At 41.1% G+C, this 11,742-nt stretch overlaps 1 protein-coding gene across 2 annotated transcripts; it reads left to right on the top strand.

Moving 5' to 3' along the window:
• Positions 1-325: 325 nt before the first annotated feature.
• LOC140808206 (uncharacterized) lies at positions 326-6,123 on the top strand. Of its 2 annotated transcripts, XR_012112833.1 has the most exons (3): positions 5,028-5,150; positions 5,293-5,332; positions 5,895-6,123. XR_012112833.1 is itself a non-coding variant. In XM_073165273.1 (2 exons), the coding sequence occupies exons 1-2, from the start codon at positions 808-810 to the stop codon at positions 5,912-5,914; spliced, it is 462 nt and encodes a 153-aa protein (XP_073021374.1). In that variant the 5' UTR covers positions 326-807; the 3' UTR covers positions 5,915-6,123. The 2 variants fall into 2 exon arrangements, 1 of the variants encoding a protein (XP_073021374.1); XM_073165273.1 differs by lacking the exons at positions 5,028-5,150; positions 5,293-5,332 and adding an exon at positions 326-1,249.
• The last annotated feature ends 5,619 nt before the right edge of the window (positions 6,124-11,742 follow it).

The raw sequence follows: 11,742 nt of genomic DNA, 5'->3' as shown, positions 1-11,742 counted from the left end.
GAGTCTATTTATGTTAAAACGGGTCAAGGTGTCACATTTAGTGGTATCAGAGCCATGGTTCTCGGACCAATGGATTGGCACATGACTTCTTCTGTTCGCGACACTTCGGTATGTATACTTCTGCATCTCATTGACGTAATGATATGATGAAATGTATCTTTTATGGTATATATATTATTTCAAATGATTTTAAACTGAGATGCAATGTAGGAGATGCCACCTAAGAGGAAAGTTGCAGAGGAAGAAGATAGTTCCTCATCTCGAGTTGTTGGTGAGTTTAGTAAGTTGCTCAAGGAGCAGGCTAAAGTTCATGGAGAGCAGATCCAACAGTTATTGAGGTTGCAGAACCCAGGTCAAGGGGGAGGTAGCGGCCTTGCGAGGCAGGAGCCTAGTTCAGAGGGAGCCTATGACAGATTTAAAAGAATGAATCCACCTGAGTTCGTGGGAGGTGTGGATCCTCTTGCAGCTATGGAATGGGTGAAAGCTATTGAAGCAATCTTTGACTATCTACACTTTGAAGATAATGATCGAGTGAGTTGTGCAGTGTTTCTTCTGACCAAGACTGCGCGCATTTGGTGGGAGGCCACGAAGGTAACTGTCAATGTTCAAACCCTTAAATGGAATGAGTTCAAGGAGCTATTTTATGACAAGTATTTCTCCACGGATGTCAAGACTCGGAAAGTGAAGGAGTTCTTGGAATTAAGCTAGGACAACTTGAATGTGAATGAATATATTTTGAAGTTTGAAGAAGGTTGCTTGTTTGTTCCTTTCATTGCTTCGAATGACAAAGATCGAGGGGAACACTTTATGAGGGGCTTGAGAGCCGAGATTAGGAGGGATGTCAGAATGTCTAAGGCCGCAACGTACAAGGAGATCGTGGAGAAAGCTCTTTTAGCGGAGCAGGATGAGAAAGAGATTGAGAAGGAAAGACAATTGAGGAGGCAAAACTTCAATCAAAAGAATCAAGCTTCGCATCAAAGTTTCAAAGGGGGATACAAAGGCAAAGGGAAAGAAGAACATCGAGGTAAAACTCCTGCAGTTCAGTCTGAGTCGAATAGGCCTGTATGTCCCAAATGCAACAAGCCGCACAAGGGTGAATGTCTTGTAGGGAGCAACAAATGTTATAGATGTGGAGGTGCAGGTCACATTGCCATCAACTGCACCCAATCTTCAGGCCGAGGACGAGTCCAAGGGCGCATCTTCTCTTTGACTAAGGAGGGTGTTAATCCTGATACGTCGGTTATATCAGGTACTATTCAGATTTCAGACCATGTAGCTCTTACTTTAATTGATACAGGAGCTACGCATTCTTTTATGTCCGAAATTTTCATGAGATCGTTGGGTATTGCACCTATATTTGAATCTCTCCAGTTTACTATTATGCTTCCGTCGGGAGATGCGATTTGCCCAACGAGTGTGATTAGAGCTTGTCCTATTCAAGTGAATGAGAGAATTTTGTTTGCTGATCTTATTGTCATTCCTATGATTGAGTTTGATGTGATTTTGGGCATGGATTAGCTATCATCGTATCGTGCAGTGATAGATTGTATTGAGAAGACGGTGCGATTTCCAACAGAAGAAGGTGACAGCAATATCTTCCAGGGTTCAGGTACTTCGCTTGGCACTTCTTTTATATCTTGGTTGAAGGTGAATAAGATGTTGGTTAAGGGGTGTCAGGGATTTCTGGCGTCAGTGATGGATGTGAGTAAGAAATATAATGTGAATGTGAAGGATATTGAAGTTGTTCGAGAGTATGCGGATGTCTTTGCCGATGATGTGCCGGGGTTGCCACCCGATAGAGAAGTCGAGTTTGTCATTGATGTTGTACCTGGTACTGCTCCTATTTCTAAAGCCCCTTATCGAATGGCACCGACTGAAATGAAAGAATTAAAGAACCAATTGCAAGAATTGTTAGATAAGGGCTTTATTCGACCGAGTTATTCACCTTGGGGAGCACCCGTATTGTTTGTGAAGAAGAAAGATGGGTCACTATGTTTGTGTATTGACTACCGAGAGATTAACAAGGTTACAATTAAGAACAAATATCCTTTGCCCCGAATTGATGATCTTTTTGACCAATTGCACAAGGTGCAACAGTATTTTCCAAGATTGATTTGCGGTCGGGTTATCACCAATTGAAAGTTATGGAAGGCGACATACCTAAGACAGCTTTTCGAATGAGACTCGAGAACTCCATCGAGAGCATTTGAGAATTGTGTTGCAGCAATTGAGAGAGAATCAGTTATATGCCAAGTTAAAGAAGTGTGAGTTTTGGTTGGACCAAGTGACTTTTCTAGGCCATATTGTTTCTAAAGATGGAATTACCGTGGATCCACCAAAGATAGAATCAGTGAGGAAGTGGCCTATTCCTACGACAGTGGCTGAGGTAAGAAGTTTTCTTGGTTTAGCAGGTTACTATCGTCGTTTCATCGCTGATTTCTCAAAGATAGCCCTGCCATTGACCACGTTGACAAGAAAGACAGTTAAGTTTGAATGGACTAATGAATGTCAGCAAGCATTTCAAATGTTGAAGGACAAATTGACATCAGCTCCAGTGTTGTCACTTCCTGAGGGAGTTGAGGACTTTGTGGTATTCTCTGATGCTTCTAAGAAGGGACTTGGTGCTGTATTGATGCAGCGTGGTAAGGTAATTGCTTATGCTTCCCGTCAGTTGAAGGATTATGAAAAGAATTATCCGACTCACGATCTTGAGTTGGCAGCTGTGATATTCGCTTTGAAGATCTGGAGACATTATTTGTATGGAGTAAAGTGTGAGATTTTCTCAGATCATAAAAGCCTTAAATATCTGTTTACTCAGAAGGAATTGAACATACGTCAGAGGAGATGGTTGGAACTTGTTAAGGATTATGATTGCACTATCAGTTACCACCCTGGGAAAGATAATGTAGTTGCAGATGCACTGAGTCGGAAGTCAGGAGTTGTATTGAGTTCTATGATTCAAAAACCTTTGTTATTGGACTTGCAAAGGAATGAGATCGCCTTGGTCGAGAAAGGTACGATAGCTAGACTTTCAGCTTTGGTGATTCGCCCTACTTTGAATGACAGGATTAAAGTTGGACAACAGCATGATAAGCAGCTGTTGGAAATGAGATCTAAGGCTGAGTTAAAAGGGAATTCTGAGTTTGGTTTTAACAGTGATGGGTTGATGACCTTCAGAGGTAGAATATGTGTTCCTATCGGTGATGATATTCGACGATATATTTTGATTGAGGCGCATACCACACCATATTCGATTCATCCAGGTAATACCAAGATGTACCAAGATCTTCGTCGACTTTTCTGGTGGCCAGGTATGAAGAAGGATATTGCGTTGTATATTTGTGAATGCCTAACATGTCAGCAGGTTAAGATTGAGCACCAAAGACCTGCAGGATTGTTGCAGTCATTGCCTATACCTCAGTGGAAATGAGAACATATCACAATGGACTTTGTTGTCGGACTTCCAAGGACGCAGAAAGGTTATAATTCGATTTGGGTCATTGTTGATCGTTTGACTAAGTCATCGCATTTTATTCCTGTCAAGACTACTTATTCGATGAATCAGTATGCTGATGCTTATGTTCAAGAGATTGTTAAACTACATGGAATACCAGTGTCAATTGTTTCTGATCGTGATCCAAGGTTTACATCTGAGTTCTGGAAGAGTTTGCATAGAGCTTTGGGTACCAAGTTGGCCTTCAGCACAGCTTATCATCCTCAAAGTGACGGACAATCAGAACGAACTATTCAGACTCTTGAGGACATGTTAAGGGCTTGCATTATTGATTTTCCTGGAAGTTGGGACTTGAAGCTGCCTCTTGTGGAATTCACATATAATAACAGCTATCAATCTTCGATTGGCATGGCACCCTATGAAGCTTTGTATGGGAGAAAGTGTCGATCACCTTTGTTTTGGGATGAAGTAGGTGAAAAGAAGATGCTAGGATCAGAGTTGGCGAGCGAGCTTATCGGTTGGCTTTGCCTCCGGATTTGGATAGGGTGCATAATGTATTCCATGTTTCCATGCTTCGTAAGTATGTATCGAATCCAATTCATGTACTTCGTCACGAACCATTAGACCTAATGCCCAATTTGAGTTATCATGAACGGCCGGTGCAAATACTAGATCGAAAGGTTAAGGTGCTTAGAAACAAAGAAATTGGAATCGTGAAGGTGCTATGGAGTAATCATATCATCGAATAAGCAACATGAGAACCCGAGGAAGAGATGAAGCAACGATATCCTGAATTGTTTACGACGTGAGGTAAATTTCGGGGACGAAATTTTATAAGGGGAGGAGAATTGTAATAGCCGATCGTTCATTTCTTTTATTATTGATTATGGTATCTTATGGTGATGGTTTATGGCTTTATGTTATATTATGATTGGTAAAGAATGTCAAGAATGGAAATTTATGGTTTCTAGTATGGTTGTTATAGTTGTTGTGTGTGAGTTTATTGTAGCGTTGATGCGATATACTTCATAATAGATGGTATATGGATCCAAATAAGGTGAGGCCAATTTGAGTGGTTAGATAAGACATAAGGCTTTAACTTTGTTGTTTTGAGTTTTGTTCAAATCATTGTGGAAGGTAAGCCAAAAGAGCCCCGAAGTGTGTCGTGTGTTTCGACGTTCCTCCAGTGACACATGTTGGGAGAATGGGCATAACTTTTTACTCAGACCTTCAAATGCTCTGAAATTTTGAGGGTGTCAAGATAAGATATAGAGCTACAACTTTGTAGTTTACCACTCTTTCTAATTCGGAAGGGAAGAGGCATTTTGGAAGCGATCTTTGAAGACGCTGTGCGCAGAGCGTGCGCCGGGACAGCAGGTGCCGCGCTAGGGCGGTAGAGTTTGACCGCCCCAGCGCCCCTGGTTCTGAATTTTTGGGTTTCGGACAATAAGTTCCGCGCTAGGGCGGTAAAACTTGACCGCCCAAGCGCCCTGTACAGTGGAAAAGCGTGTTTTCGAGATTAAGTGATTTAAATGGAAGAGTTGGCTCATTTCTCTCATTCTTTCTTCACTCTTCTCGATTCTTCTCTCAAGGGGTGAGCTAGGGTTCCATTTCTCTCCTTTATTTTCTTTGATTCAAGCTTGTGGTTGGTGATTTGTGTTGAGAGCAAGGTTATTGTTGGTACAAGGAAGCTAAGGTAAGCTTTTGGTGTGGTTATTTCTTGGTTTTGGTGTTGGGAGAGATCATGGGTTTGTTGTTGGTGTTGGTTTTATGGATTAATTGATATGGGTTTATGATTATTGAGATGTTAATGGTTCAATATATGGTTATTGTTGTAGGAATCCCTCAAGGACTTGACAAGCATTTGTGTATTGGGTTGTAAGTAGACTTTTCCTTGAATGCATCTTATGAACTATGTATATGGTATGGTAAATGGTATTTTAAATGATGTTAGCTCCTTTAAAATCATTGATTATGTATATATGATATGTATTGTTATGTTCAAAAGAAATGGAATTGGAGCCAAATGGCAAGGTAAAGGAGCTAAGGTTTTAGCACGCACGTCACGTGTTTGATTAAACGGTTCAATGAATGTTTTTATGGCTTGATGGTTATATGGTATTGTGGTGTTACCTATGGTAATTCTAAACCCACTTGACGGAAGTTGATCAACATAATGACATGTACGGTGACTGATTTTGACTGAGATGTACATGTATACGATCGACGGATGACCTATCAATGCCATACAAATGAAAGGAATGAATTGTTCTATAGATGCCATCTTATAATTGTTACTTATGAATTTCATTGATTGATGGCATTTCATGGAAAAGAAATGATATGAATTCTTTCATGACACTAAGATATATGTACTTGTTATTTAAAGGTCTACTTTCTGAGTTTTATAACTCATTTCAGTTATGTTCATGAGATGCAGATGCAGGTAAACGGGATTGATACGACGTGGTGTCAAGACAGAAGGAAGACATGTGCCAAGCTTGGAGGAAGAATGAAGATAGTGTTTTGTTTTGAAATGGTTTGGATTGTAAAACCTTTGGTATATTTTGGGAGTGTATCTTGACTCTATATTTTGGGTGACCAAAGGATTTACTTTTGACTATGTAAATGGTTATGTTTAGTTGTGGAATTTTTAAAAGTTCATATTTCCTCCAAGTCTTTATTTTAAACTTCCGCATTATAGAGTCTATTTATGTTAAAACGGGTCAAGGTGTCACATATAGACACTACCGTCGACAAAGACTCAACAGGCAATGAATGTCTCAATGCAAAATGCTCAGATATGAATGTATGGGATGCACCTGTGTCTATCAACACGTATGCAGGATAACCGCAAAGAAAACAGCTACCTGCAATGACGTCATCTGGCGCCTCCTGCGCCTGCTCCTCTGTCAGGGCAAAGACACGTGCCTGCTGTCTGGGAGGCTGACTCACTGTCTGACTACCTCCTGGTCTCTGCTGGGTCTGTGTGGAGGGTGGCTGAAAGGAGTGTACAGAAGATGCCTGTCTCTCCATCTATGGCGCTGGTGCTGATGACCCTGTGCTCTGGAATCGTTGTGCACCTCTCTGGGGACAAACTCTGGCGAAGTGTCCCTGTTGCCTACAGATGTTGCAACGTCCCATAACTCCTTGACACTGCTCCGTGGCATGTCGCCCTCCGCACGAACTACAGTATACGCCACTGTAATCTGACCCCTGACCTCTCTGTCGAGATCCACTCTAACTCGATGAACTGCTTCCGGATTTCTTAAACCGTCTGCCCTTAGCCTTCAGAAATTCCTTCTTGCCACTACCACTAGCTCCACTATCAAAACGAGGAGGAGGTGGTGGAAACTGTACGGTGGTAGGCTGTGGCTGTCTCTGCCCCTGAACACCGTAAGAAACGTCTCGCTGCCTGATCAAGCCAGCCTCTGCTCCCTTAGCTCTGTTCAGTGCCTCTGAAAAAGTATTAGGCCGTCCCGTGTTCACCAAAGTAAAAACATCTGGGTTCAACCCGTTGATGAACTGATCGGCCACTGCCTCGTCGTTCCCTGCCACATGAGGTGCAAATCGTAGCAATGCAGAAAATTTAGCGACATACTCCTCGATGTTCCACTGTCCCTGCCTCAGATTCGCAAATTCAGCTCCTTTATCTTTTCGGTAGGAGACGGGGAAGAAACGCTGATAGAACTCATCCTTGAAGACTTTCCACGTGATATCAATGCCTCGGTGCTCCAAGGCTCTCTTCGTAGTCAACCACCAGCTCTTTGCAACCTCTTGCATCTGATGCCCTATCAACTTCACACGTCGCTCATCAGTATATGCCAAAGACTCAAATAACATCTCGATATCATCAAGCCAGCTCTCGCACTCTACTGCACTCTCTGTGCCCTTCAGGGTAGGCGGATTGAAAGACTGAAACCTCTTCAATAAGGTCTCCATCGGCGTAGCGGTGACATCCATCTGTGCACCTGATGTGCTACCCTGCTCTGGCTGTGGTATACGTCTAGGCGGCATAAATCTGATTATCAAACTGATTAGTACTCAATCAATATCATCTGTCTCAGCCCTCCTCCGATCATAAACTCTGATCGAGAATCGGTTCTGATTCAGGCTTGACAAGTATACGCTGTAAATCAATTCAGATACAATACAACATATAATAGGGAAAGCAGTAAATCATGCTATCACGTCAAAAGCAAGGAAGATGACTCGATCTACCCCGCTCATTCTATTCTATCTCACTATACAGGACCTACTGCTCTGATACCACCTGTTGTGGTGACCCGGGCTCTAACTCAATTCTTTTGGGATTTAATTGGATCTTTGCTAGAAAATATGGGTCAAAAATTTGCTTTTAACATTAATTCAAATGTATAATTAAAGCATATCATGTCTTTATATTAAATAAACAACATAACGTACATACATGTCTGTTTTGTACAATCATACACTAGTGTTTAAAAATTTTCAGTACAAGTCTAGTACAAACAACTATTAAGCTGCAACGCCCGAGATCTCCACGCTATCAACAATCTCTCATCTTCCTCGTGACCCAGATCCTGCCCCACCTGTTGCCATGCACACATACAGACACGACAACAGCCGGATAACTCTGGTGAGAACATATCCCAGTATAAAACATGAATGCATGCAATGTAATAATCACATACAATAGCATAGCATATATCAAGTAACATGAATGTAAAATCTACAACATGTAGAGGAATACAAATCTGTATTCAACATTTAAATCTTGACTCGACTCATTTCTAATCTAGGGATCCCGGTGTGAATAAGACGGTCTGTCACCTACCCAACCACTTGGTCAACTCTGTATCGAGGGTCTACACATAGAGCAAATCTACTCATATGCGTCGATACACCGAAACGTCTAGTTTTTGTCAATCTGCCAATATCTCCTATCTCAGGACTCGAATATAAATCAATAAACAAGACATTACATAATCAATGTAACAACAATCTAGTATGTGATTTAGGGAAACTCGTATCAAATCTGAATCGAGTTGTGCAATCCCGTGACCACATGAATTATACCTTTCTTGTCGCACTGTCTGTGTCGTAGTCGAAGTCTTGAGTTCACAATAACCACTACAAATCTGAAATGGCATAACCAATGTGTACTCTATATCAATATACATCTCAAACCATTCAACATACAAAACTGAATTGGGTTTCAATACAATTTGACAGCGTAACGGTGTATTCCTTCAATACCGGTCCACTCAATCTCAATATAGCACTATCATACTCAAACATAATCTCATCCAACAACATATACATTCTGAACTCTGTACAATCCTTATACATTTCATGCTGGAAATTCGAACTATAGCCTACGGTATCCGAAAATCAATCCGATTGTGATTCTATAATGCTCAACATATCAAAAACTCATATCTTTAATAAAATCATAACTTTTCCAACACATATATTTCAAAACATGCTGGAAATGAACCATACTTACATCCTTTGATAGCTCGTGTTGCAAGGATCACAAATCCGGCCTTGGAATTAAAATCGGGTAGCTAGATCTTTCACAATTCAAAGTTTACTAGGAAGAAAGCTTGAGGAACTTTATGGCTTTGTCTCGGTTCTTTCTTGCTGGAAGGGAAGAAGTGAAGTGTCATTGCCAAATATATATACAACTTGCCATGTGTCATCGTAAAATTCAAAGGTGGCACTTCGCATGCATCACCGCGGGTGCGGTGTCTCGGGAGCGCGGGTACGCTGTGATCACGGCGAATTCATCTAAAAATGCAGCACTTAGACCGCGGGTGCGGTCCCTGCATGACCGCGGGTGCGGTCTCACCACCGCAGGTGCGGTCTTGCTTCGCACAAATCCACCAATTTTCTGTCAATGCACCGCGGGTGCGGTCCTTCCTGTACCGCGGGTGCGGTGAGGCTTCGGCCTAGCTTCACTGTGGTGACCCGGGCTCTAACTCTTTCTTTGGGATTCAATGGATCGTTAATATAAAAGTGGGTCAAATTTTTTTTTTTTTTCTTTTCAACATTCATTCTAATGTTGCATAAACAAGTATAAAGTCTTTATTTATTTTACAATCATAATGTACAAACATAACGTACAACATGTCTTATTCCGTCCATACTCAACAAACTAGTAATTAAATACAATACATGCCAAAGGTACAACTACTAGTCCTTCTGCTAAGCCCGAGATCACCACGCTATGTCCATTTCTCATCCTCTGCGTGACCCAGATCCTGCCCCACCTATTGTTATGCACACATACAGACATAACAACAGCCGGAAACTCCGGTGAGAACAAATCCCAGTATAAACATGTATACATGCATATAATCAATCTAAAACATGAAACATGCTATTATGAATAACAATAATATAAACATGCAATGCGAATCAACCCATGTCTGGACTCGACTCGACTCGACTCAACTAGAACTCTAGGGATCCCGGTGTGAATAAGACGTCAATGGCTGTCACCTACCCTCCCACTCGGGGTGACTGTACGTCTTTTTCCTAGATTTCGGTCTGAGCTGTATCAACAACTACAATAGGAGTCAGGGCTGCTCCTAACCTGAGATACACTGAACATCTAGATAGTTGACGATGGCTGTCAACGACTCTCCTATCTTAAATGCAATGAATATCAATCTGTAAACAAAGCATGCTCATATTCATATCTGAATATCACAATAATCTTATATGCTTGAATACAATTCTATAATCAAAGCATAATCATGTAACAAGATTTGAATATAATTCTATAAATAATTAATAAACATGTTATCATATATACAATCATTCTAGTATGTGATTTTGGTTGGGAACTCAAATAATATCTTATTTGAGTTGGGGCTTCCCAAACAAACATTGCTTATACCTTTCTTGTTGTAAACTAAATCGAAGTCTCGAAGTCGGGATACCAACTGTCACTCCAAATCTGAAATGGCCATGTTGAAACACACAATATCAATTCCCAACTCAATCCAATACATATACTATCAATGATCAATCTCGGTATGAACTTTAACGGCATAACGACGTAATTCTCAATACCGATAACTCAACTAATAATCAGTATATTCTCTACAAGCCATTACATCAATAACAACACTCATAATCTCCCCAAAATCTGCCTAACTCAACAATAAACATTCTGAAAAATCATAACAATTCTATACGGTGTCCGTTCTTAAATCCGTTTACATTTATACGATGTATAACATGTCAGAAACAACATATATTGACGTGAATCTTGATACGAATAAATAGCAAACACGATTGAAAATAAATCGCACCCTCTATTCAATTACGATATTAAGATCAGTGTGTTTTCCCGATCTTTTGATTCAAGTATTGTGTGATATTCACCTCTAAACTAGCAAGAGTTTAGCAACAAATAAACACGATGATAAACAATCGAAAACTATACGAACCTTCGAAGAACTTTGCCTACGACAATCCGCACAAGCAACGATCGACAAACGCCACAAAGTTAAAAACTTTGATAAGTTTGATTTTGATTTCACAAAGCTTGGCTTTGAAAAGTTGAGAGAAAATTCTCAAAAGTTTGATAAACTCAAAATAATATGTGTATTGTGTGTTAAAATTCGTCCAACATAGTCTATATATCAAAAGATATCAAAAATCTAGTCTCCCAAAATAATAAAACTCTAGAAAAGGAAACAAATCCGCGCAGAAAACGCTAGGCACGGACCCCGTGCAGACCTCCGTGTCTTGGTCCGTGTACATACTGTAAAACTCTTCTATCGGGATCAAGGGACACGGACCCCGTGCTCACCTCCGTGTACGGGTCCGTGTAGGCACTGTATTCGCCAAATGTATAGGGCACGGACCCCGTGCCTAGGTCCGTCTGCAGGTCCGTGTAGGCTCTGTATTTGCTCATCTCGGAGTGTAAGGGACACGGACCCCGTGTGCGGGTCCGTGTGCTGGTCCGTTCAGACTCGGCCGATGAGAAAATTGTTTGAATCATGTTCCTTTGGCCTTCCAACATACTCCCATGCATCACGACCCCTTCATCATTTTGCTCCTCGCACGTAAATCCATCTTCTTTGCTCACACTCTCGTGCAAGGCTACCACGATCGCATCATCCTCCCCTTCTTGAAAAGGATTTGTCCTCAAATCTTCACTACCTACACAGAAACGAAGAAAGTTAGTAATAACAAGAATTAAATTACCAACATACTTACCTTTAAGCTCAAGCTTGTAGGTGCTATTGCCCACGTGCTCCATCCACGCTTTGAACTCCAACTCCAAGGTT

The sequence above is a fragment of the Primulina eburnea genome, chromosome 12 (genome assembly GCF_022965805.1).
Source record: "Primulina eburnea isolate SZY01 chromosome 12, ASM2296580v1, whole genome shotgun sequence".
NCBI lineage: Eukaryota > Viridiplantae > Streptophyta > Magnoliopsida > Lamiales > Gesneriaceae > Primulina > Primulina eburnea.
The sequence above is the reverse complement of the archived record's forward strand: the minus strand, read 5'-3'. Positions and strand labels throughout refer to the sequence as shown.